This window comes from Balearica regulorum, chromosome 1 (assembly GCF_011004875.1).
Source record: "Balearica regulorum gibbericeps isolate bBalReg1 chromosome 1, bBalReg1.pri, whole genome shotgun sequence".
Classification (NCBI taxonomy): domain Eukaryota; kingdom Metazoa; phylum Chordata; class Aves; order Gruiformes; family Gruidae; genus Balearica; species Balearica regulorum.
In genome coordinates, this window is record NC_046184.1 from 14,331,199 (window position 1) to 14,359,051 (window position 27,853).

The 27,853-nt window shown below is 40.5% G+C and overlaps 1 protein-coding gene across 2 annotated transcripts in view; it reads right to left on the reverse strand.

Annotated features, from left to right (window-relative positions):
• Positions 1 to 27,853, reverse strand: part of RELN (reelin) — a 297,263-nt gene that overhangs the window by 108,179 nt on the left and 161,231 nt on the right. For both annotated transcript variants that reach the window (XM_075738184.1, XM_075738246.1), the window contains exons 9-13: positions 26,168 to 26,264; positions 23,152 to 23,392; positions 9,217 to 9,362; positions 4,637 to 4,788; positions 1,547 to 1,659 (exon numbers count right to left, since the gene is read on the reverse strand). In XM_075738184.1, coding sequence (XP_075594299.1) covers positions 1,547 to 1,659; positions 4,637 to 4,788; positions 9,217 to 9,362; positions 23,152 to 23,392; positions 26,168 to 26,264 — 749 coding nt within the window. The remainder of the gene's footprint in view (positions 1 to 1,546; positions 1,660 to 4,636; positions 4,789 to 9,216; positions 9,363 to 23,151; positions 23,393 to 26,167; positions 26,265 to 27,853) is intronic.

Below are 27,853 nucleotides of genomic sequence, written 5' to 3' on the forward strand. Positions count from 1 at the left end.
TTCCACACCAGACCCCAAATAAAAGCATTTTATATTACGTGCATAGCTGTTAACGCTCAGGATACCAGTGCTGCTTATCACCTTAGTGGGATGGGTTTGGTTGTAAAGACACTGTAGAAAAGACTACACCTTCTGTGCTCTGAAAAATACCAGTTTATTTTGTCAGTGCTCAGTTGGTAATGGAAGATGATATTTATCCTGCAGCCTTTCAGCTCACAGAAGCAAATGCAGGGCAGTGGCATGTCTAGTCTGAATATGTGAGAATGGAGTAACAGTGGGAGTTCACAGGCGTATGTAGGGAGGATGTTATGTTGTTGAAATAAATGAAAGCACTGCTTTACAAAGCTTAGCCTTTGTCCTAAAGCAACGTAATTTTATTATGTCAAAAGAGGATGTCAGCTTTAAAACTGCCCGTTTTAAAATAAACTCCACAATGCAGTCAGTGTAATTTCAGATCCTATCTCTCCCCGAGTTCCCCAATTAATTTTTTATTATTTTACAATTACAGTTTCCTTAGTTGTAAAAAAAGTTCTACCCCGTCTTTCACAGAGAAGCAGGCGAGGAGGGAAGCCACGCACAATGAAACAATGCAAGTGACTCAACCAAACGCAGGCCAAACCCTGCTGTAAACATTTGCTCTCTGAATGTTAAAGTTACAGTGAAAATGCACACAGACCTGTGCCTGAAACCACCTGCATCTTTACCACCACGTTTCCCACACACTGTGTAAGCACACTGCGTTTGAATCTCTAGCGCATCCACGTGTATGTGTATTACATTTCATTTTTTGCTGTCTTTTTCACGGCAGCAGAGTGAAGGAAACCTCAGGGCTGGGTTACTCCTGGTAGACATGGTGTAAGTGCTTCCGTGCCCTAGACAGGAAGGATCCTGGCAGTAAGCTTGAGGTCCTTGTGGTCCTGCCTGAGGGTGGCAGACGTGGTTGGAAGGAGGCTGCGCTATGGGCAGAGGAGAAGCTGCCTGTGCACACTGCCAGCAACCACATCCTATGGCTGAGTTCACACCCGCATCACTGCAGACCCTCTAAGAAGGCACACAACCATATTTAAAATGGAAAAGGAAAGTGTAAAATGTGAAATTCCCTGCACCAGGCACAGGAAAGACATCCAGGCACTGCTGAGTCACTCTCCTCCCAGCCACTGATCCCACCACGACTGACCCTCTCAGGACCTAGCTCCTGAGTATCAAACCATGGCTAGCAGGAGCTTGAGGGGAGACAAGAGTAATTATTTGTGAGGAGACATTATCACTAAAGTTTTCAGCTGATGGCTGAAATTTTTTTCCCATTGCCCATTTGCCTGTTATCCTAGCACTGGCCAACACCGCAGTCCTGCTCTGGGGTGGAGTAACCGGCAATAACTGCAGAGCCGTGCTGCAAAGGCACCCTATCGCCGTGAGATCTGCGCGTGATTTATGTGCTTGGGAAGGTTGTGTTTGACCGTCCCTGTGGAATTCAACATTGTTGTGATGGCTTGAAAATAGATTGATCTATCCATCCCATCCACCTACTTCGTTGAAGACGATTTACCTTGTAAGCAGCATAGGTCAGGGTATCAAGAGGTATGTGTTCCCTCCTGCCTTCAATCTTGGCATAAAGCATGACATCATTTTCATGGGATTCTCCAGAATCACAAGTTCCCCCTGTACAACACACATTTGAGGGAGAAAAAAATTAATTGAAGCCCTTGTTATTGGAAAGTGGAATCATATTATGCAGATATAATTATGAAAATAATTACAACCGGCTGCTATTTAACTTAGGATATGAAAGAAAAGAACACCAGCCCTAAGGACACAGTGTGTAAGAACTATTTGATCAGATACACCATGCCAGAGATCGAGGGGGTTGACAATTATGAAAACCCCAAGTACCTCTCTTCTTCAGCTTATCAAAACAATTTTAATAGAAGATGCTGTGCCCAAAGCAACACTCCTATCTGTATGTTTTAAATCCTATTTACATAGAAATGTTCTGCTTTTTGAGTTCTCTTCAGTAAACTGTTATTTAGTACTCATACTCCATGCAGCCACACACATCATATGTGAGGACCTCTAAAATACTTCTCAGCTGATAGTTTGGCAGCTGAGAATTTGCTGTTAGTAGGAAACAAAGACAACTGCTTATTTATTGTGCTGCTGCTTCTACTGTCTACACCATATCCTAAAAGGGATGGGTGGAGTCTATTGTATCACGCAAAACATGTGTGACGTTGTTGCCTCATTGGAATGGGGCAACATGTGAAATATCCTTGTATCAGTAGAACCCAAAACACTTATTAACCTTCTCCGAAAGAGCAGATGGCAAATATGAGCATTAAGCTCTGCATTATAGTTACAAGATGGACATCAGTTTGGTATTCTGGAAAAAAGTTCTTCAAAGTAGCTGTAATTGAAACAGAAGAATATCATTTCCCTGTACAGTATGGGTACTGCAGGTATTTAAAAAAACCCCCAAAACAAAACCCAGAAAAAAACCAGGATGAGGAAGCTTCTTTGAAAAGCCTGTAAAGTAGAAAGGTTGCATATGTGAAACACTTTATCTGCTTGTTTCACTACAGGTGGCCAGTTCTTAGAATGGACTAGGCAAAGCATCCCAGAGAACTAGGTAAGATAATAGACATCTTTGATGTCTATTATACTGAAATAAGGAACATCCATGTGTCCTTTCAAATCCTCTGCTTGCCTGAATGTTTAAATTATTATTTATTTAATTTACAAGTACTTACAGAATACATTTTTCAAGCAATATGGCACTATCCTCTGTGCCTGCATGTGCTGACAACTTCTCCCCTAAGTTCAGAAGGTTGAGCAAATTTCTTTCCTGTTTCTCTTGCAGGTGTTGTAATGCTTGGAAGAACTGGGAAAAAGCATCCTCTTTTTCCTGTGCTTTATTGGTAATTCATGTAACACAGAGGAGATGTGCGACAATTTAGGACAACATGAGGTCTTCCACTCATTAAATAAAGGGTGTTTTTTTCTTGTTGATGCAGAAGGTTGCTTGTGGAGGTCACAAGTTTAGTCTCTGCTTCCTCCTTTATTATTCTATTATTCTCTACTTTTAAGCAAAAATCCTCACCTCCTCTAAATCTGGTGTTGAGAGAATAACCTCATGCAATTTCCTTTATGTGCACAATAAAAGTTCTGGAAAAACACCGAGTTACTGAATGATAACCACGATGTTCATAGGGATTTTGGTCTGTTGCAACATCGAACTAATGCAGCTGCACTGACAGCAACAGCGGGGAGGGGAGCGGCAGGACAGGTTTGCTCTTGGCTGCTTTCTTAGCCCTCGTAAATGACTGAGGTTGCACTTTGTTCCAGCAGGGAAGGTCCACAGTGAATGCTAACACCACATCAGTGCTTTCACTAGTGATGACACATGTAGGCCATACCTCCTCCAAGACTGTAGCACACTATAGCATACTGTGTGAATCTCACCCTGGGCCAATACATTAGCAGAGGAAAATGTTTATCAGTGTAGTAAGAGCTTTTGAACAGAAACTGTTCTATGGGTTCAGCCAGGTAAGGCTGTCCTACCTCTGCACTACTCGTATCTTATCCTCAGGTGCAACTCTGTTGACTCTGGTGGATTAACACCAAGAGTCTACATGGATACGACTGCAGGAGGATATAACAGTCCTCTGTGGTGTGTCAAGGATAACAAAGATATGACTATCTCTTCTAATAAGGGAGTAAGGGGCATTGAGAGAATTTAGAAGATACAAAACAAGAAGATGCTTCTTCATGTGAAGAATTGTTAAGCTATGGAGATGTTACAGGATCTTGTGGGCACAACAGGCAGGTTCAGTTGATTGAACACTAGTACCAAGGATCATTTTAGGCACTGTGGAGGGGCCTGCCTCACCTACCTGCTATTCCAGCAGGCTGTGACTCTCCCCCGGGTTATACCCGCCAGCCTTGTGCTGATGTCTCAGATATGCTTGGACACCTCAAGTGGCAACAACAACCTGTGCTTGTGTTACGAACCCTGCCTGAGGACTGAACCAGAGTGATCCCACACCTATGTATGCACCAGGTGTTTAAGCTTCCTTTATATCAAGAGAGATCCAACCCATGCTGTCAGTCCAGGCAGCTGCTCAGCTGGTCTAGCACAGATATCTCATGGTGAGCTGAATGGGTTTTTCCAGCAACAGTACTGAACACACGTCCTCTAACTATAAGGGAAGTTTAGACACTGACCTGACATGGACAAACCTTCATGTAACTTCTATATTAAAGTGTTTTAACCTGGAGCTAAATATTTTTATCATCCAAAAAAAATGTCTGGATAAATCCATGGGAGAAATGCCCACCAAGGGCACTAAACCCAGGATGCCCTGTCTCGTTCAGAAAGATTTTCATCTGCAAGTCAGTGCCATCTGGAAGAATATTTTTGGGAGGCCTATTTATATGCCCGTGTTTGTACACCTGTGTGGGCATCCAGAAGGGTGGACTCTTGGTCTGACTGAGAGTGGTCAGTCTTACACCCTCATGGACACCACAGTCATGAATCAGAGCTATCCTCTTCTGAGGAGTATTTAAAACAGTTCTGTGCACACTGCACAATCTAAATCTCACATGCTTCACATTTTGTATTACATTAGGAATATATACTCACCCATACTGAAATAAAATCTTAAGTTCCCGTAACCTGTAGTGTCCATGTATGGAGTGCATATTTTTCTTTCTCCATCTCTGAGAAATACCATAGCTGAGCCAGATTCCAGTGTCCCACATTCAGTACCAGTGACGGCTCCAAGTATGTCCCACCTGGAGACATCAACAGTGGGCGGAGAGTGTGCAGAGGTGCGTTACTGATAAACTTGTACAAAACATGTTCTGGGAGTTCATTTGTACATACAAAAGTAGCTGCTTCTACTCTTACAGAGGACAACAAAATGCAGTGTTTCAAATGTGATTCTTATGACATGACTTACATATTCAGCACCAACTTTTAAACTCAGTTGACTCAAATAAAGCAAAGTAAATGTAAATATTTTAAATAGATAGGCAGAAATGCATAAGTTACTAAAAAAAAAAGGCTTTTAATGACTGTATTACCAAATATTCAGCATCGTGTTGTTCTATCATTGTCATTATTTTTCTGGCATAAAAATGTTTAAAATATAATTGCATTCTGTTTCATTTTGTATAATCTAAGGTTTATAGATCAATGAAACTTCAAAAGGCACATGTCCACCATATCTCCTATACACTCATTAAATATGTAGGTAATAGCTGAAAATGCTTTCTTTTCATCTTTTTGAGCATTCAGGGTAACAGTTTTTAGCTAACACATGAACAGAGTACGAAAAAAGACTGCTGTGTTTCTAATATGTGATGATACGATCTTTCTCGGTTTTTCTATACAACATTTTATCTTATTTTTATTCAGTGATAATTAAAAGAGCTGTTGCAGAATTTTTCAATTAAATATTTGTATTGAAAATATGTTTTCATCATGAAAGTGTTGGTTTCTTCAAAACTCGATTAAAATATTTTGAAAGATTAGAAACTGTTGAAAACTTGTATATTATTTTGGTCTGATACATTATTTATTCATGTTGAAGTCAATTAATTCATAATAAAGCATTTTAAAATTATAAGGCTGATAAAGCAATGAAGTTATTTAGAATCATTAAATCCTGGTAATCCAATCATTTAAGTAGCCAGCGTGATTCAGGATGAATGAGAAAACATTGAAGTTCAGAAACCTGTGTGGGAAGGCAAAGCCTCTTCCTGTCCCCTTCCAGCAGAAACAACCTCTAGCAGCGATGTGCCATATAACAATTTCAAAACCTGTCATTTCAAGAATGTAACAGTCTATTTATCAGTTTAACCATTCCAACTATTTCAAAATGTATTTCTAGGATCTCCTTAAAAGCTGCCGGTTTCCATATTGAACTAAGCTGCGACAGAGCAGCAACGTGCCTGGTTGGAAATCCTGCTTTAAAACTGTCAGTCATTTACACAGGAATTAGTGAGCTTAGCACCGCTGAAAAGCTTTATGATATAAATACAGATATTTTAATGGAAGCACAGTTTAACCTAACCCTAATTCTGTTGTGCAGCCTTTTTAAAGGTAATGTGCAATATAATCAAAATACAATTTTGAAAATGGGTCTCTTGGGCTGAAGACAAGTACAGAATTAAACAGTTGTGCCTGCTTTAACTTACACGACCAAATCTCACAATGCTCCATTGATCTTTTATATGCTCTATTTAGCTCAATTAAAACACTCTCTGTACTGACCCACAAAACAACTCAGGGTCATGAATGATGCAGATCATGGATGTTTCCAGGGATCCTCTCCTTTTAGGCAGCATTAGAAATGAAAACCAGAACATTCTACAACATTAAAAAACCTGGCACTTTAATAGAAATACATCAAGACACTGTCTGTAAGGATAAATGGAGAAGGAACCTGGGTGATGGCATGACAGAGATGTAGACATTCTTGATTTAACATTACATTTGAATTCATTTATCCCTCACGTGACTCTTGAAATTCTTCTTTACAAAACAGGTGATAGAATGATATTTGGATCTAAACTAGATCTACTGGGCATGGAGTAGCAATGTCTCTGCTAGAGAGACCAGAGGCAGCCTGATGTGAGGATCTGTCCACTTTTAGGATCAGGCCCTAATTTATGCAATTAAAGAGAAACAGAATGACAATGGGAAGATGCGTGGTACTAACAGCAATCCCTATCCATGTAGCCTACTGCTTTAGGTGGGACATACAAAAAATACTGAGCAACTGTTTTTTAAAACTAATGATAAGCTGCTCTGCACTCACTGTTGAGCCCTTTCAGATGTCTCACCTCTGAGAACATTTGGCGCAGAGGAAGGTGGTGGTGACCCCTACATGTGAGCTTCCTTTTGCTCTCCTTTTTGAGAGATGCTTTTGCCTTTCCTTTGAGAACTGTTTACAAGGGCAGATAATGGCCTTAAGCTGAAGGAGGGTAGATTTAGATTAGATATTAGGAAAAAATTCTTCACTATGAGGGTGGCGAGGCACTGGAACAGGTTTCCCAGAGAAGCTGTGGATGTCCCCTCCCTGGAAGTGTTCAAGGCCAGGTTGGATGGGGCTTTGGGCAACCTGGTCTAGTGAGGGTGTCCCTGCCCATGGCAGGGGGGTGGGACTAGATGATCTTTGAGGTCTCTTCCCACTCAAACCATTCTGTGATTCTTTGATTCTATGATTCTATGATTGAGAGATGACAGGCTCCAGGTGATGTTACAAAGGGAAGCCCGAGAACTTCCTGCGAGCTGTCTCAGGTATAAAGTGTTTCTGTGACTATTTGAGTACAGTAAAACAATATTTCAAATATAGTTCAAATAACATTCATTTTTCTCTAACAAGGAATTAAGGAAGCTCACCTATTTGCAGCTGTGTACAATTCCCAAAGTAAAGGCCCACAGAAATGTTGCAAAGACAGCGGTGGTGACAATTTTATACGATGGGGATATATTCCATAGTACCACCCAAGTTCAGTGTGTATTCATGGCTGCATGCAATTTAAACTCCCATTCTTATAGCAACAATCAAGAGAAGGAAGTTTCTAATATAGAACAAAATTTGAAAAGCAAAAAAAAGGAGAACATTGTGAAGCCTTGGGCTGGCTACTTAGTGCCTCGGGAAACAGAGTTCCCCCCTGCTAGGGCAGGCTGCAGCACCACCGAGATTTTACATGCAGGGGGGCAGATCAGGACCTGGTTCCTGGGACCTCACGCAGGATGAGAGTGCAAAGTGCATCTGGGGCTGCGTCCTGCCTCGCTCCTAGCTGAGCGGTGGCACCTGCACGCTGGAGCTAGGTACTGTGTGACAGTGAAAACGTAACATTCCTAATTTGGAAGAAATTGTGCTTTTGCTAACCAGGGTATGGTATAAGCATTTTATTTCCGTATTTCTACTCACTGCAGCATTTACTACTGTAATTAATTTTTAAAAGTTTACTCATTATCTAAGAAGGAGGTACCCTGATAAGAACAGCTGACGATGAGGGATCTGGCCCAACTTAGCTCAGCTAAACACCTGGTCCAGCAGGGTCAGGATCTACAGACAGGGCAGATGTCCCCAGGTAACACTCCCATCCTGTTTTTTCAAGATGGAAACGAGACTAAGAGAACATCCCAAACGTATTCCGCATGTTCACCTACCACACAACACACATGTACTCATTTTCTTTCCTTTGTCTGAAACAGCACCTGCTGTGCCATAGGTTGATGATTCAAATGGGGACAGAGTTCACAGTGAATATTTTTGCTGTAAGCCCGATATAAACTGTGTTCTTATTAGCAAGTATTTCGTAAAAGGTGCTCTTTACCTTCAGCACAGCATAGGCATCATTTGAATCAGCTGCTAATGATCTGAAGCACTTTGTAGGTTAAAATCAACATTCAGTAGAGACCCATAAATTAACAGTGTATGTTTCTCATTGCCCTGGGGTTACAGCAACTAATGAAATTATTTTTAAATATAAAAGAATCAAGACCACATTGTTGGTTATTTTCTTTTTGTCAGAATTTATACACTGAGGTATATTAAATGATACTTCTATACCATATATATACCAATACTTCTATGTTTTGGTAAGAGTAGTAATTTTGCTGTCCTAGATGGTTTCTCTATTTTCTGTGTCCTTGCAGCAGTCGCTGCTGGATCTGGCTTTACAGGTACTCTTTGAATCCAAATATATATATATGTATGTATATATAAAGTAAAAACAGGAAATTATCAGCCAGATCCTCGGCTCTTGCAGGGCAGGCATGGCCATGTCCTTGGTGCTGGAAGGTGGGAGCAGGCTGCTGCTTCAGCTCTCCTGCCTCCACCTCCTTCTCCTCCGGCACAAGCAGGAGCTCTCTCATGGGAAAGCATGGCTCACAGCAGGGCTCCACGGGGGGGGGGTGAATTTCTCAAGAAATTTGATTTCACATGGATATGAGTTTGTTAACAGTGCTCAGCTGTGACAGAATGAAAGAAACAGATCAACATTGCGTGTTTCTTCAGAATGACTATATAATTCACAAGCATGATTTTTCATTAAAAGCTTTGGTGACAGGATGGTCTGGAGACAGACTGTTTCTCCTGGACTTTCCAAACTTGTTCCTTCCTAAAATCCACAATCGCCTGTTATTTACTGTATTGCTATTTATTCTAGTCTTACGGCCATACACAGGTGAGGCGTACTCACCCTTTGGGCTGGCTCTCAAACTCTTCTGCCCACTGCTCCTGGGCATCCTCCGTGGAAAGGTCCACGTCCCGGGTTGTGGCGAAATTGAACTCGCTGCCTTCTGTCCCATGGAAGTAGATGGAGTTTCCATCTGACTGGCAGCTATGCTGTGGACAAAAGGAGCACAGGGGAGGTGACATTACATAGGGTTTGTAAGGTGTCCTGCTCACACATCGTCAGAGCTCAGAGCAAGTTGTATGTTAACTAATGACTCACCAATGCCTGAAACAAAAATAAAAATAAAAAACCGGACAGTCGTCTTTTATCTTTATTGGCCTGCCTTCAATGATGATCATGTCCTAATCTTGTACCTGCTTCCCTACAAATGCACTACAGACCATTGTAAAACTGTGTTTGTGTAGAAAAGACATGTACCATGCCTTTGGGTGTTTATTTCTATTTTGAAGTATTGCCATTATGTCTGGCACACACACAACTGTGTGTACAAATAACTTCAGTAGTATATCAAATATTGCTATGGGTATTTTGTCTGCATAAGAGTTTCTTGCTGTGAAACACGTCAGATTTCTATGCCTGAATTTTTGCCATAAGAGGTGTTTGTGTGTAAAATTGCTATATATTGCCATACAATAAACTTTGGGCCTGAACTGTACAAGTGAAAAGGCTATATTTGCCATATTTAATTTGAATAGCATAACAAATAGCCCTATAGGCAACTAGGTCTTGTGATACGGCAGTCTCAGGGGCCCTGAGGCTGCCCCCACACTCAATGCATCTCCTTTTCCTATTGCATTTCTGTTTATACCACCTCAGCAGCACCCAGTGAAGCCACGTGTCTGCCCCAACATGTCCTGACTACCATGACTCTCCAGAAGTATCGACCTGGAAGAAGCTGTCTGTGAGGAGCACTCGGGGGTTACAGTACAGATTTTCTTCTTTCTCCCACCCTACTTTTGCCCTCTTGTGTGGCTGATGATAAAATGGTAAAAGTCTGTAAAACCTGTGTGTCTGAAGCAGATACGGTAAGCTTCTAAAGAAGATCTACCTGGCCTTAATGCAAACTGAGAACTTGGAATTTTATTGAATTGCACATATTAAAACAAATACTGATAAAAGTAATAATTAGCTCAAACACTTTTTTGGGAGGAAATGTTGGTTGCATTAAAAGTGAAAGCTGAAATAAGAAATGATTAATTAGAATAATTCTGCATTCTTACCCACAGTTCAACAACTGTAAAAGAGATATAATAATGCCAAATTGCAGTGACCTTTTCAGTATCGTCTATGTGGTGCCCTCTTGTTTCTGAACCCCTTCATAACGCACCGAGGGAAACTGTGACAATCACCTCTTCTGAGTTTAAAAAGGTCATGGTAGTGCCACATATGTGAATAATTACATTTTTAACAAAGAGAAAGATGTGGCAAGAAATGAAAACTGCCCAGTACATCTTTGTCTGTGGGATTTTATAAGCAGACTACAGAATAACACATTTTGTCAGATTCTGTAACTCTTCCTTCATTTATCAAGGCACAAAAAGACATAGCTGAAATTCTTTTGTTGATGCCTTTCAAGTCTGGTTGCCCATAACTTAGCAATTAATTTATATTGAGGAATGTAATTTGTGACCACATTTCTAGAGGTGCCTACACATTGTTAGGACAAAATCAGAGTAATTGAAGCCTGATTTTTGTATAGAGACTTTCTGGTCTGTAGTTGAATGACAACAGCTCTATGTTTATTAACACTGACTAAATATCACTTAAAGAAATAAACACATTATAAAAATGTAAAGACTGTTTCAACTGCTAAAATAAACAAATTGCTGTTAAAGTATTTTTCTTCCAAAGAAAGGTCAAAGCAATAGAGAGATTCTGAACTGTTGATAATTTAACACAGAAATTAAATAGATTTTGCCATAAGTCTTCTTACTCTGTTAATGCACCATATACACAGTGCCCATGTATGCGGCTGCTGCCACTGAAAACACAGAATAATTTACACTTAAAATATTTTATAACTAGTGGAAATGAATGAAACACTTTTGTATTTTACTTCTTTTTGAAAAACACTGTTTGTACTAAGCAGCTATTTATAATTGACTGAGAAATGGCTTTTGTTCACTGATTTTATCCTTCATGCTTGCAGGTATTGCTAAGATCAGAATTTTAAGAATAATTTGTTTATTTTGCTTCTTGCTTTTCAGAATTTTCTTCATTTGCTGCACAGAAATGAAGTGTCCTTTATCTGTCAATCAATCTGCCACAAAAGTCCTATTATCTGCAGGCAGTCAAGTAAATACACTGAAAATAAAAATTCAGACTAGAACTTAATTCAGATTTATACGTAACCCTTCATCTCTTAGGAAACAAACAGACACATAGATCCTACTGAGCTAGTTATTACAATTGCATACAAGCTTTGGAAAATCCGTTATAAACCTTACTTATTTCTCAGGTGCTAAGTTATATGCAAGTATATACTTGATAGTGGGGCATGTAATGAGTAATCTCCTGCCTGATGAAAGCCACCTATTAAAATAAACACAAACCAGATACAGCCCCATTATCACTTAACGTTTGTATGTCCTTCTGCTGTCTAATGGAATATTTACTTTAAGTATGTCTGATGGAGTTTCCATTTAGGGTGTCAAGATAAATAAATGGGCAGTTTGGCAAAAGGGTGAATATGTAATTATTTTTACAGTGGTGTATGATCAACCCTTTATGAAAGCTCAAAAGGATACAGAAGCATAATTTATTTCATTAGTTCTATAAAACTACCTCTATGCTTTTATAGGCAGCTACACAGTATCTATGAATATGTATTTTATGCGTATCTTATGTGTTAATGACCCACACAACATATGGCTCAAATCAACCTCTGTTCATGTTAGCTTGAATCTCATGTGTAACAGCTACGCAGAAGAAAAGTTCAGACTGGGGTTTAACTCCTTCTGTTATTCCACATACCTATGAAACCAGTAATAGAAGCTCATTACCTCTAAAGAGATAAGAAAGATGCTCAAAACACATCTATGGCTTTTAAAGTTCTGAGGGAGGGCCAGCATTTTCTGGTACATTTTTGCCCCAGTGTCACCATTTGGGACCCTGGACACTTGTCCATGGGAGAGGCAGGTGAGGACAAGCCCCACCTGCATGAGCCGTGCTGCCCCAGCAAGGACCAGGGCTCCTCTGCTCATGATCTCATCCTCTCCTACCTGCCACATTTCCCTCACCTGTATATTCATCAAATCCCCAGTTCACAATGAGCTTCCATATTTTTATTTTTATTTTCCAAGCAGTTGGTATCTGTTGCTGCTTTTACTGCCTTTTTTTTCTTTTTTTTCTTCTTCATCCGATGGGCTGCTGAGGGGTGAATAACCTCAAAGAGCACTCAGCCAAATTTTCCAGGACCAAAAGAAGGTCCACAGGAGATGGTCCCTCACCGTAATCACCCCCAACTACCTTGTCAGCCTGGTTCAACATCCAGGATGTTGCTGTCTTGGATTATTTTGTGGTTTTGTAATAAGGTTTGAACAGATTAGAGACTGAATTGAAACCATCAGACTCATTTTCTCTTGGGTTCAACCCAGGGTTTGAATCCAAGCCTTTAGAAAAGAAGAACTAAAGTATAATTTACATATTGTGCTGCCTCTGTCCCCAATTAAAGGCTTTACGCTTGCAGTGGTAGTCTATATACTTCCAGTACTTAAGGGCTGAATTTTACAGGTCTTATTTTTTCATCATTCTGAAGTGATAAAAAATGTGGAATGAACTTGTACAGTGTTTTGAGACTAACTGGATTAAGTTCTCCCATATTGCAGATCTCTCTGTGTAGATACAGAGTTCTCTCTTACAAATTTAAGATTCAAAATTTTTTCTATATTTCATTTGTATTTGCACTTATATGATTTATAAGATAACAAATAAGCCTGCTATGCAAAATTTGTAACTAAAAAGGCCAAATGACAGCAACTTGTAGGATATTTCTCCTTGTTACCATGGGAGCATCAGTTGTAGGTCCAGAACTAAAGTGGAGTTTAATTTTGTATTTAAAAAGAGATTAAAAGAATATGAAACATTTAGTGTGTCCTTGCACAAATTAGGACACTGAAAAGTTAGCTAATTTGTGAGGAAAAATTGATTTAGAGAATAAATCCTTTGACAAATCTGATAACATTCATTAAAGAAAGTCTTCTCCCAAATCACCGACATAATAGAACACAGGACACTTGCAGGGACGTGAACGGAGCCACTTCATGACAGCAGCTATTTCCCATTGTCTGCAACTGGAGTGGCACTATCAGCCTGCCATCAGTAAACTGTTGGATTCCTAAATAAACAACCTCTGCCTGTTGCCAAATGGAAAGAAGCCAAGTTTGGTTCAGGACTGCGGTCATCCCAAGGGGAAAAAAAACTAGTTTAATTTAATCTGGCACTACCAGTACTCTTATTCACTAGCTGCAATTGTTAAGCTATTGCTTTTCATGAATAGGGCAAAATGAAAATTGGCTGTATGCATTCCTGTATCTCAGCATGCTTAGATTTGCTTTCAACCTAATCTTCACTCTGAATTTTCTGTGTTTCTAAAGTTTGCCTACTGGATAGTTATGGTATCACTGTTTTTTCCCTACTTTCAAGACCTGCATGGCTCATCCTCACCTGCCTCCACCGTCTCCCACACGCACTTTTTCTTGACTGCTGATGCTTGCGGCTACATCTGCTGGTGAGATGACCAAACTTGCATGCCCTTGCCCATTCTGCCCACCACACCTGGCAAATTCCCCAGAAGATGATGTCCTTCAGGCAATTCCTTATTGCTTTCCTCAACAACATTCCTTGCTCAGGGCTCTTTGATGCTACAATGGTACCACTAGTACAAAAATATACATTTTCATGCTGAAATTGCTGTTATCTAGGAATATTTCTAGTCTATGAATATTTCTAGTCTATGAGTACAGTTCTTAGCCACATCGTCTATGACAGCCAGCAAGTCTTATTAATTCAGGTGAGCTTTCTGTTGTACATTATGAGGGCATTAGCTAATAATTTGAAGACACAGACTATGGGAGAGCATAGTGCATGGTTTCAAAATCAAACTTTTGTCAAGAGTCTCTCACCCTCTTTATTCTACTCTGTACTCCTTACATTTTACATCCCCTGCCTACAGCTTTCACGGTTTTTTGGTAGGTGCTTTTAGGAAAGCTTCTTGATCATCTGAGATGCAGAAGGGTTTCAATTAGGACTGCTCAAAACCATTGGTCAGCAAAAGCAGGGAAATCAGATTTGGTAAAGCAGATACTTTCCAACTGGACCTATTTATGTTTTCGTAAATAAATACTGACCAACTTTCCACAGCATCTAAATGGCTTAAGGGCCCCAAGGAAGGTCTGGGATCCTACATCACGTAGCATGCCGTAACAATCTCCCTATTTTTAAAGACTTGCATGAGAGCACCACGTAAGGAGACATCTGCTACCCTCAGCATGACCTGTTGGCTGGGAGGGACCGCTGGAAGATTCCTGTTCACCCTGACATGTGAAGTAGCACAGACATCAGCCAGATCAGTCTATGCCACCGTTGCAGCTAAGGACACAGCCCTGAAGATTTTCAGAAGCTCAAAAGACAAAGAGTGGGAATGTAAACAGAAGCACTGAAGTTCATCCAAACCAGCTTCTGTCCCGGTTGTTCCAGTCGAACTTGTGAATCAATAAATACCTCTTCGTTTTACAGTGTGGGATTTCTTTACTTGGAGAGCAGAACAGAGGGCAACTAAATGATACAACTGTGCCATTCGGAGAAGCATCAACAGGAAACACTAGTGTGAAATTCCTCAGTGTAACAGATTTTTGGCTGAGGTGCTGCATATCATCTTCCCAAGGCTTACCCCCACACTCGCATGAAAATGTTGTTCACCTCTGTGCCTTTAAAGTAGCCACAGTCATCTTTACCATCATTTAATTAGATTTTTATCAGAGATGAACATTGATGCACCTCTTCGTATTATCGCTCCTGAGCCTAATGGCCCCGATGATTCTTTCAGACAGCTGTAGCCTCACAATTTAGTTTTTGGCGACATTTCTTGCATTGGAATGAATGTGCTGGGCATTTGGGCAGTGCCAGCTTGCAAAGGGCTGATGGCAGATGGAAAGAAATCTGCCCAGTATGCCTTCACCTCTACACAAGCAGAGGGCCATCAATTTCCCCCATTAAGGAGTTGTCACGCAGCCCACCCAGCTGGAGGAGCATCTCTGATAGCCAGGCTGGCTGGCGTATGCTATTCAAATACAAAACGCACTTTAAAAGGAAACGAAAATATCATTTGTCGGCAAATTGAAAATGCATGGCTTTGACCGCAGCCAATTTTTTAATGACTGTAATATTTTAAGTGATTATTTTTGCCACTTCAGATTGCTCCTTAGAGAGGAGAGGTTTTTTTAATTAAAATCTAGGCAATGCAAACAGATGAGATATGAGAAGCAGAGAAACAAGAAAAAAAATGAAGAAAATTAATTAAAGCAGCATTGTCAATGGAGTCATAAATTAGCTATTGTGTCTTTCTGGGGATGAGTCATGCAGGTTTTAAAAATTTTTAGATTTTGACATGATAGCAGGTTCAAGGATAGATTCAGTCTTGATAAAATCATACTCCGTATACAATGTCTTAGCCAGAAAAGGTATGATGACAGAAGTTAGGAAAGATTCTCAATTCCAAGTTCTGTGGATTTGACTGTTAATGCTTTTGGCCTGAAGTCCCTTCTTTAACCAAAGGAAAAACCACAATGTGATTAGAATACTTTCCCATGAGATAAACAGGACTTCAATCTTTCCCACATGCTACATTTTTACATCATTTAATGTAGGTTACAGAACGAAAACCTTGGCCGCACAAGCAGGCCAGGTGCACGGAAGGTTATAGTGCACCTTCCCTTTCCAAAACAATGGGATGAAACTTGTCCTGTGACGTAGTAACAAACAGTTTATAAAGTGTGTTTTCACTCGTAATTTCTGATTATAGACTGTTATTCAAAGGCTGGTGCTCAAAACACTTTGCTTGTTTATGAGTGATTCGCATGACTTGTATCATTCTTAATTTTATAGGACATTTCATGATGTTTGTACAACATCGGTCATTCTGGTGATGACCGATTTCCTTAATGACTCATTTAACTGGCATGAACTGAACTATTCCTCTATGTTATTGGGAACTCTTGATGTTTCTAGCACTCTGCAGTGAGCATGATTAAACCTCATCTGTTCTCCTGAAAGTAATGATGTGTAATTACAACACTGTAAAATTAGAGCGAAAAAGAGTCAACCAAAGTAGTTTCTACTCTTTGGTATCTAATGGGTCAATTAATGTTGTTTTTATTAATGTGCATCTCACAGTGACCTGCAAAACCAAATTCTTTCCTTCTAGGAGGCAGGAAGGACCCCTGGTGTTTTGACGCCAGCTCAGAGTGAACGCTGGCTCCCTGCCACCCCCCGCCACACTTCCGAGCCACGGGGAACTGGCATGGAGAAAGGTGCAGGTTCAGCATCGCTGCCTGACAGCGATTCTCAGCTGCTCGAACAACTCACAGCACCACAATCAACCACCTATCAGTTCCAGTGACCCCCTAGGATTGTATCTAAGCATTATTATTTTAATTAGAAGTGTGATTATTAACAAAAAAAAGCAAGACCAATTCTATGCATGGGCTAGATCCAGTCCTATGGATGGCTACACAGATGCCTCCTCATCGGCATAGCTCAGAGTGCCCACGCTCTCACTAAAGAGAGCCGGTTGACAGGTTTTGTGCACCCTGCTCCGCTTTCCTCACCTCTCCCCCCCGCTCACATTCCTTCTTCCACCCACAGAGAAGCAGGAATGGCTCTCAGATAAGGTGCAGGAGGAAGCCTAATTGTCTCTTCCCAGGAAGATCTGGTGGATAAGGTCTCCTGCGAGGCAAAGCAGCTGGCTAGAAGGCTGCGTTTGGCCTGTAGACCAAATACTGCCTTACTATATGTTATTTAAAACCAAGAGAGTCTTGTCAGAAGCACTGTATCTGTATAATTTTGTACAATATAAGGTCATAGCAATTTCAGTCTGCCATTTGCACCCTAGAGCATAGTGTGACTAGACATACCTAGAGCACCACCTTTCCTCCTGCAAACAAATATATTTGATCTAATTAAGACAATGGATACCTCAACCCTTTTTAAAACTAGAATTTAAAACAAACAAACAAAAAAAATCTTGTTTATTTCAGCACAAACATTTAAACCCAGAAAGATATATATGGAATATCAGGATGTTTGTTTTGAAAGAAGACTATCCAATGCCATTCCTATTAATTAACAGAGTATTCAGAGATTTGGAAGTCTGCTCTGGAGCTAGGGGTGTGGAATAGCTTAATCAGCCTCTTTTTTTGGTCAAACTCCTAGGCCTGTGTGCATGTCTTCCTTGCTCAGTGACACACAACAACACAGGCTCAGGAAGGACTTGCAGATCTGGGATGTGCACAGCCCTGATGTGCTCAGGGTGTGGTGAAAGGCCAGGGAATTTTATGGACACATTTTCAGCGGATTTTTCAGAGTGTATGTTCAGTTTTCCCACTCTCTTCTTATGCAGCTTTCTCTTCTGCTAAGCTGGCATGCATTTCCGGGAAATTAAAATGAGCTGAATGGTGATGAACTGTTACTTAAGGGACTTACTTTATCAGGATATTTGGATTGGGATGTTTTCAGGATTTGTTGGTCATGTCCATGATAATGCATAACATGCATCAGGTACCATTCCCTGGTCCTAAACCCAACTGGCTCAGTGAGGCTGGCACAGACCTTCTGCCTTGCCCCCATCCCATGCTATGCCAGGCTGCGTGCTCCCAGCTCAGTAGCACAGACGACCTCAGGTGTAGTCCCCAGGTCCTGCAGAACAAACAAAGCTGACCAGCTGGACTGCAACCTTCAGCCACCAAGTGAAGAGAGTTTGCAACTGCTATGAAACAGCAATTTTGTAACTTGACTCTTCTTAAAGGTGAGAGGTGTCACTGGGTTAACACATCATGACCAAACACATCGCCGCTCTAGTGTCTGTAATGATCTAACCTGTTTTTTCCCAGATATGGAAAAATCCCAGAGACAGGTGGTTTGGTCTCAATACTACTTTTACATAATCAAAGCACTGCAGAGACATGAACTATGAGACTGCTGAGGTTGTCTCCCTTTTCAACCTCAGTTTTTGAGCCTGCACATCCAATCTTGGACCAGGGCAATCAGAGAAAACTAAAAAACTTGGCAAATGCTATACCTCAAAACACAACAATTTTTGGTCAAATATACAAGATATATGCAGTACTCACTGAAAGATGACATCACTTTTCTATTCTATAGAGGTAGAGATCCAAGAAGCATTACTGAAGGAAGATTTCATCTTTTCCCCCCAATTAGCTACGGAGTCTTGAAGATCTTTAACAGCTCTCAGAGCGTAGCACTGCTTCATGCATTTCAGCAATCTCAAGTACCAGTGCAACATCCTAACCATGCCTGGTTGCAAGGCCACGCTCACGCTCAGAGCTGTCACTGGAAATATTGAAATGCAGTCAGGAATTTATCCTGTTCAACACCTTTCCACATAGTCCAACACAGATAAATACATTCCAGTGGATCCAATTAATCTCCTAAGGGTTGCTTGGCCTTGCTAACAGTGTCTTTCTTGTCTTTTGCTGTCTTCTTTGGAACCAAAACCCGCGAATTCAGTGGCTTATCTCTCAGCTTGCTTCCTACCTCAGTAGCCAGTTCCAGCTGCGTCTGCAACCAGCCATGTGCTTTCAAATGAGTAGCAACCGCTCCTGAGCGCAGCAAGAAACGTAATGAAATTCCTGGTCTAAGCTCAACCAGGCTGGGAGAGGAGAAGTTGCTTCTGAAGCTGGGCACAGGCAAGCTTCCACAAGTGCTTATTGAGAACACACTGTCCAAACCCACCAAACTGGAGTGAATGCATCGGTGCATAATTACCATTAATGCATGCACTGTCCACTCCAGCGACTGAATTAATCACAGAACCTAACCCAGGACCCAGGCAGTAGTCTTCATGGTAGTACTTTCAGCTGCCTTTTAAACATACTAATCTAAGCAGCTATTAATCTGAGCAGTTTTACCAGCAAAACTCATGGAATTGTAATGTTTGCTATTTATTTCAGTAGACCTCAAGTGCTACCAAAGTAAACTTTCTACAGAAAAAAATATACTTCTTTCTTTGCAACTTGATAAGCATCCAACAAGAACATGTATCAGGTATAACAAGCAACTCTAAAAGCCACCTCCTGAGCAGCCATTGGGAAAGAACTTGCTGAACCACATTTAATTATGTGAGCAACAGCAACATTTATTCTCACCTACCAACAAATCATATCTTAATGTCTATCTTTACGAACAGAGTAACCCACTAAGGCAATAAAATGGTATATAATGAGAATTCCCTTGAAAGGCTTGGGATGGCTGAAGGGATGGGTGAGGTGGGCAGTTCCAACATGCTAGGACCATAATGGTAACCAGATTAGGCCAGGAAACATTCTCTGGCCTTGACAGCAAATGACACAGCAGAGTTTGCATCCACCCGGGCAAACGCTCTCCTCCCAGAAGAGTGGTGTCATCCCTGCAGCCTACTGGAAACAGTCCCTGGCCCATCCATGAGTGCACATCCCTTGAAGACAATGCCTGGGAGATTGCACAAGCCAAAACCAAGCAAAGGGGTGTTGTAACAACTAAGGTGTGCAAGATCATGGGCTCGCGTTCGTATCCTTGTTTGCTTCATTCACTACCCTGGATGTGCCACAGAGCCTCCAAGGAGAAGGTCCCACCATCTGAGCAACACCTGCTGAGGCAGTCCCGAAGTAAACAGAGAAAAAGTAAACACTTAGGGAAAGACTGTTTCTACTCCTTCTTCTACCAGAAATGAGTATGTATTTTTTTTCCTCTTTCAGTTCTGACTGCCAGCTGGATAAGCTGTCTCAGACTGGCACTACCCTTCCACCTGAGAAACACACAATATCAGTCATTCTGGGTGGTGAAATGTGGTGAGCAAGAAAGGATGAATACAGAAAATAACCCCAGTAAATGGAATAAATTTAGAAAGACAATTTTTTTGTTTCTTTTTGGTTTTCGTAGTATTTCATTCCCTCAGTCGAATGAAATCGCTTATCTTTATAGCACAATTTAGGAGAAGAATTGGTCCACAGTTTTGTAAGTACTGATCAGAACTGAGTTTGCCAACAAATAACATACAGAAATGTGACTGTTAATTGGCATTGCCAAGGAAACTCGAAAGGAAAAACACTGAAGGAAGTCAGTGAAGAAGTTTACACAATCTTCAAGAAAGATTTTTAAGACCAGTTTATCTAAAATACTAACTGAGAGAGGACAGAAGGATACGAATTGAAACTTGTATGGCACAAACAGGCTTGGATGGCAGAGAAAAGGTCTCATCAGCTTGAAATGGAGTTTGGCATAGTGATACACTGTGAGTATGGGAACTTCTTTAGAAAGCACATAGCTGAGAGTTATAAAAAGTAACACGGTATAGCAGTGAAAATTTTAAAATTGCTATACAGACTTTCTGAACAAACATCAGGACTATTTAGCAAGTTTTAGATGTCTGGGAAGCAAAAGGACTTGTAGAAAAAATAGAACTAGAATTAACTTTGATGCAAGCTATCCCTGTAGCACTGTCAGGGTTTCTCCAACACTATTCTGTAGGCCAATGCCTTTGGCTATGATAGAGAAATCTCCTAAAAGCTTCCACCAGTTTCTGTGAACTCTTACAGCCCAAGAGCATTAACAATACTGGGACTCCTGTGAAGACGTACCACCCATTGCCACCGCCATTCTGCCATTATATTGGCCAAGTTATCAGACTGCTGTGAAATGCTGCTTGAAACAGAGGTGACCAGTGAGGTTACATTTAAAATGTATTGTAACGTAGTTAATACAATGTACAAAGTTTCTCACCTTTCTATTTATACAAAACAGTGTGTTTGTGATGAACTGGGATTAGAGCTATGCTAAATGTTTTAAAGAAAATCTTAAAAGTTTTTGTGAAGTTTTATATAACGTTCCAATCTTGAAAAGCATGAAAACTTTGTAAAAACAATTGTTCTTGGTGTTATAATGCTATGACAGGGTCTATGCTGAATCTGATGTAAATCTTGACGCAATTTACAGTTTTACTTTTGTCATAACATGAAATTCACATTGCAAAATCTGTTCAAATTATATTTGGCAAGATTGTTCCTGAAAATTTGAGGGAAACTGGAGCAAAAACCTTAAAAATGAAATTTGAGCATGGGAGTGCTGTGGTGACAATCTAGATATACTAAAAATGTTTGAAATAACTACAGGGCCCCATGAAGAATAAAAGCCTTAATTCAGCGTGGCTACACCACAGCCTTACACGTTGCCTTAACCTGGTGTAAGTGGCTACACATAGTCAAATGTGAGGTGGGAACAGACAGACGCTCTTTTCACTTGTCCCAAGGTGGCCTTGGAGGACTGGCAGCCTGGTAGATCCTCACTCGCATCTCATAAAAGGTTTGAGCTTGTAAGGGATTTCTGTCTAGAAGCACCAAGTGATCTCTGAGTTTAGATCCCTGTCATTCATGTAACCATAGTTGTATATTGACACACACTGGCTGAGTTTAACTAAATGAACCAAAACCCACCAATAACAACAACAAAAAAAAGAAGTTTACTTGCTTAAGTTTAGATGCTGTTTGTTTATGTTTTGGAAGGACCAAGAAGTGTTCGGGTTTGGCCAGCTGAGAAGCAACTGCACCTGTGGCACGTTAATCCTTGCTTTGCTTTTACACCTTACATGTGTGGGCTGGATTTTAAAATCCAGAGGTAAGACTGACAACAAAACACGTGTGAACAGATCACAGAAAATTACTTCATTAAATACACAGGACATTACTGGATTCTAAAATCTCATAGAAAAAACTTTGTCATTGTAGTTTAAATGGTCTTACTGAAGTAAAAAAAAAAAAGTCAACATGCAGGTACTACAAGTAGATTAGTGGGAGTATTTATTTCTAAATTATTAATCTGAAGCCATTCATATCAGGTTCTGTGGGAAAAGGATGAGGCCATAACCAACCTCTTACTGCCCTCAGTATTCAACATCTGTTTCCTGTGCAATTGCCAAAACAATTACCAGCATCATAAATGAACCCTGACATCAAAACTGCCTTTTTTGTGAATGAAAAAGGGTATGAAAACAGAAAATCATCTGCTGTTCAACTTCTGGCTGCTTGGAAACATAAAAAGCAAGAATCCAACTGATTTTCAGATGTTGAACAACCCTGTATTTGAAAGAACTTTGTGCACAGAGACCTTGTAGGGTTCCTTAGAGTCTTTCCAAGGGTTGCATGATCTTGCTGGATCTCATATATCAAAACAGGATCTTACTGAAAAAAAGACTTAAGGAGCAGCCACTACCTGAATGCATGCTGCAACGGAGATGCAATATTCACAGTCAGAAAAAGTGGGAAATCAGACATAGTTTTTTGTGATGGTTTGTGATGGAGCAAGTAGTGGTAGCCGAACAACACCATGCTAAACAAACAGGTAGATTTCAAAATATCTAATGGAGAGACTTGAATTTGTTTCAAAAATATTGCACTGTTTTGCTAAAAGGAAGCTGTTTCCCATTTTCTGTTACATGATCTTTGACATGACAGTATAAACGGTCATTTGGTTTTGGTCATGGCAGAGAAGTTGCATTGTTCTAGAAAGCCCCGGTGGGACAAAGAAAAGGTAAAAACAAAGTCAAAAAGAGCCCAATTCTAGAAGCAGGTGGAGTGGCCTAAACACTCTTGTGTGTTCAGAATTTGGTTAGATGTTTCTGTTGTCTTCTACATACAAGAGTAACATTAAGCAAAAGAAAATCAGACTAACCTTAACTGTAGCCCCAGGAAAGAAAAGCCAGTTGCCAGTATCCACAGGATCAAGATTATCTTCTAACACAACTTTTCTGTGAGCAGCATTTATGATCAGGATGTTGTCCAGTGCCCAACAGGCTTCATACACATCACCAGCATGAACGTAATCCTGTTTCCACTGAAAATGAATGTTTTCCCCTTTAGCATCTTCGGGAAGGTACAAGATGTGGATGATTGTGCTGACATTGGAAGGAGCGCTGAAAAAAAATGATACAGAATTAGACCAAGTCTAAACCATAGCCAGGAATGCTTTTACCTCATTTAACACATTTCCCAGGTGTGACATAGTTGTGCTGACACCCCTTGCATGCTGATAAATCTGTGGAGATCAGAAAATACCTGCCCTGAGGCAGAGTCCCACCGTGCCAGGCAGTGCACATACAGCCTGAACAGACAGCATTGCTTCAAAGAAAGTGGAAGCTAAGGCAATAAATAACAGATAAATGCAGACGTTTGGAGAGCAGGAAGAAAGAGCAGGGCAACATTCATAGTTGATGTTGGTCCCAGCTCCTACATGGCTGGGCATTGTCAGGTATTTTGCAGGTATGGCCAAAAGGAAATGTTAAGGAAGCACTTTACAAAACCAGGGCTCCCAAAATGCGATTTTTGCATGAGCTTTCACTGAAAGAAACTCTTGACTTCTGGTGCTTCAGTCCCTCATAGATCTGAATAGAGTAGAATGGCTGAAGGGAAAAGCTGCGAATTTCCTCTGACAAATGTGTCCTTCCAATCCCACGCCCAGGCTAATTCTGTGGATGGGGAGGGACAGGTTACCTTTCTTTTCACGTTGTGCCTCAAAACAGTACAGAAGAGACAACCCATTTGTCCTCTCTCTTGCTGCTGACAATGGAAGATGTGGGGAGGAGAGGCAGACCCGAAGTACTAGTAGTAGGCAACGATCAGGGCCTTGAGCTCTGCTTCCCAGAGGCGGCCTCAGAGCTGGGAAAGGACTGAGGTTCCCCCTGAGCTCTGGGTGAACGTCTTTACGTTGTTACTAGCAATGAAAGGACTGAGCTCTGTGCGCAAGGAAGGGATGCTGAGAATTATTATTTTTGTTTTGTTAATCATTCTGCAAGAGAATTGGCTACATTCAAACCTCAGGCTGCGAGGAGGTACAACATGCGGGTTTGCAAGATGTCAGCTACTCAACCTTGCCTCTGCCTTGGTAGCGATGCTTTGGTGGGTTAACAGTTTGTCAGAGATGATCCAGAGCTTTTAGGGAAAAAAGAATCAATAGCTTGCTTACATAGGAGAAAATAGAGGAACTTCTCTTTGTAAAGCAAAGTATTAGTGTAGTGAAATGTCAAAAAGCAACTGCATTTGGCCCATATTCACACCCAGAACCTGCCCCCACAAATCACCCTGCACTTGCTGAATGTTTTGTCTGTCACCCTCCACTGCAACGCTGCTCTGAGACATTGTCCTTGCTTCTCCCTGAGCCCACACACAGCTCCCGCCTTCCCCGAGAGAGATCCTTCCCCTCCCTCCTGGGAGTCCAGACCTGAAATCCCACCAACACAACACACACCAACCAACACACCAACACAACGCCTTCCCTTTACAGCCGCTCTCCTGTCCCACCTCTTCCCAGTCCTTCCACCATTGCCCAGAGCTGCATGTAGCACAGTGCAAGCCACTGAAGCACATTCAAATAAACACTGTAATTCATACGGACCACAGGAGGAATGAGCATTCTTTCATAATTCATATTCTCCACTTTGCACCACATTGCTCTATTGACCTATTTTCTATTGCCAGCTCCAGCAAAGTTAAAGCAATACAGATCAAACTGTATACCCATTAACTTAAAAAAATTGGGTTTCAAGAGCTTGTGTTTGCACCATCGCAACACCTGAGTGTCCTGGCTTGCAGAGCTATGAGGGTAACTGAACTGATGTTAGGGACTAGGTGCATAATTTTGCATCAAAGCGAGAAAAAGGTACTGTGTGGGTACTCTGAAGTAACTCCAGCGGCTGCAGTAAAGTTACTCTTGCTTTACCTTTTTCTGAGATCAGAATTAGCACCATTTGTTTTACTAAAATTGTTCATAATTTGTGCCTTTGTCAATGAAATCCTAATCCCACTCCCACACGGAGTGGGAGGATGAGCTACTGAAATCCACAGCCTTGCAGCTAGGGTTTTGCTTACTCATCAGAAATTAAGCAGCCTTTCGCTCTGCACGTTGTCTCAATGGACTGCAAACAGGCTCAAGCAAATCGCCCGTGTGGCAAACACACCAAGGTCATGCAGGAAGGTGGACTGAGATGCTGTGAGGATGTTACTTATAAATGGCATTTATTCTTCCCTAGTTGTACTTGTGTAACTCTCTATGTATGCCGATGCACAAAATACCTTTCCTAATATTATTTAATAAAATGTTGGCTCTGCTTGCTTAGAAAAATCCATCTCTGACACTGACTTTCTCTTCAAAGGTGTGCATATTGCAATAAAAGATTTTAAAATCCCCATTTGTAACCCTTTGAGCTTTCATGTAAACCAGTTTGTTTAAAAACAAGGCATAATTCACCATAATCTTGTTATTATAATAGTGTTAGGAGCGAAGTGCTAATATCAAACTATAAAATATTGTTATTGAAGGTTTTATCCTACCAAAGTAGAAACTTGTAACACTATAAATTATGGCTCTTGTTGACATTAAAATTGGTACTAAAATGCAAAAGTCATCAAAGTTGGGGTTTTTCAGACACCTGAACCTGCTTGTTATTGGAGTTGCATTTTAACTCTGAAGTCATTCTCTTCCTTACATCATCAATGGATGAAATTGTGATTTACCAAACCCAGTGGCAGTTCTGCAACTAGCTTTAGTGATCATAATTTCACCCCTCATCTTTTAATGTGTATGAACAAGTGAGAACTGAAAAGTTAACAATTAAAACAAGTTTTAAAAGAGCCAAGTTAACACCACCTGCTCAGCCAGAAAGCATGAAAATGATTAAAAACCTGTAACAAACCTAATTTTCTCCAGCTGAGTCCAATCTGCAGAACTGTTCTTACTGTAGGACACGGTGATGCTGGGATCTGAGTAACTAAAGCGACAGGAACCTGATCCTAGGAAAAGCAATAAAATGAGAAGTGTTACGACACAATGAAGCAATAAATGATCCTCCAATAACCGCAGTTGCTGACTGTGCCTTTGTCACATCATCACTTCTGATTTTAAAGCACTTTGATTGATGATGAAATGTCCTGTGATCTGTTGCTGAAGGTAAACACAAAATAATGCATGCTTTATGAGTCAGAAATAAAGTAGAAATGATAAATCACAGCAGTGCCATGTAATCTCTGCAAATTTCCCAGGGGAAGCCAAGTAAATTACTTAACACCCCCCCACTGCAGGGAAAAAGCCACCATATAATGTTTAAACAAAACCTTCTTATTAGAGAATAATCCACATAGCAGAATTCATAGGGAAAACAGTAAAAGACTGTTTTTCATATTACTATATAGAAAAAAAAATCCAGCACTAAAAATACAGTAAGTGATAGGAAAATGTATACAGAATTACTTGAGACAAGGGCAAATGTGCTTTAGGATTTTAGAAGAATAACATTACAAAATCAGTTATTTTAAGGATGCCTGAAGAGAATTAAATTAAGAAATCATCCAATACACTCACTAGAGCCTCTAATTAATAATAAACATTTGATGCTGATCTGGGAATCTCAGAACACTTTACAAAAATGAACTAATTAAGCCTTATGGCACCCCTGCAAGGTAGGGTAATATATTTACTTTTGATTTATGAAAGGGTGCCTTCTGGGTGTTGTCACAAAAGATGAGCTTAACAATTAATAAAGGGGACGGTCAAAATAACAAAAACTGGGACTGAAAAATTCAACCTAGAAAACATGATAAACAACCTGTGTGATAATTAAATACACAAAAAATACTATTTTTCCTCGGACACCAGATAATTCATCCGTCTCAGAAAATTCAACACCCAGTGAAACAGATGAATCCTAACCTGTACTCCAACGATCAAAATTTCTACTTCACAAGCATGTTGAAATGTGAGACTGAAAGCAGCGGACATTGGCTACCTTCCATATTTAAGAGAAGCAGCTCTCAACTAAACAGCACCTCCGATGGCATCAGGGTACTACTGAGTGAGTACCACTGCTTTGTTCGCAGTAGGAGTATGTATTATGTGTGCCATGAGTAGTGTCTTATCTTTATGTGTGCTTCAGATACATTCAGTCACTGAAAATTGTGTATACACATATTTTTATATATGGGTAAATCTATATATATATATATATACCCAGATGTGGAAAATGCTGACCATAAAATACTATCGGTTTCCAACTCAGGGTATTTATTTTTGTAATGAAATAAATGGCCTGATTAAAAAGGTGTTAACCACTTGAACATGAGAACAGCTTACACATTTTAATGGGAACATATGTCATTAAGTACACTGCTTGCAGCCCCAGCTCCTCTGAGGCCGATCACGTTCACAGCTCCCAGCTCTACAGAACCGCTTTCCTACCCCGAGATACGCATCACATACCACTGCAGGGCGAAAAATGCCCCCAAACACGGGATGAAATCCTGTCTCTATAATTTTGCCTGAAACATCAACTAGCATCCTGGAAATCACCCACAAAGTTGGTTTCTCATATCTTTTGCTAACATTA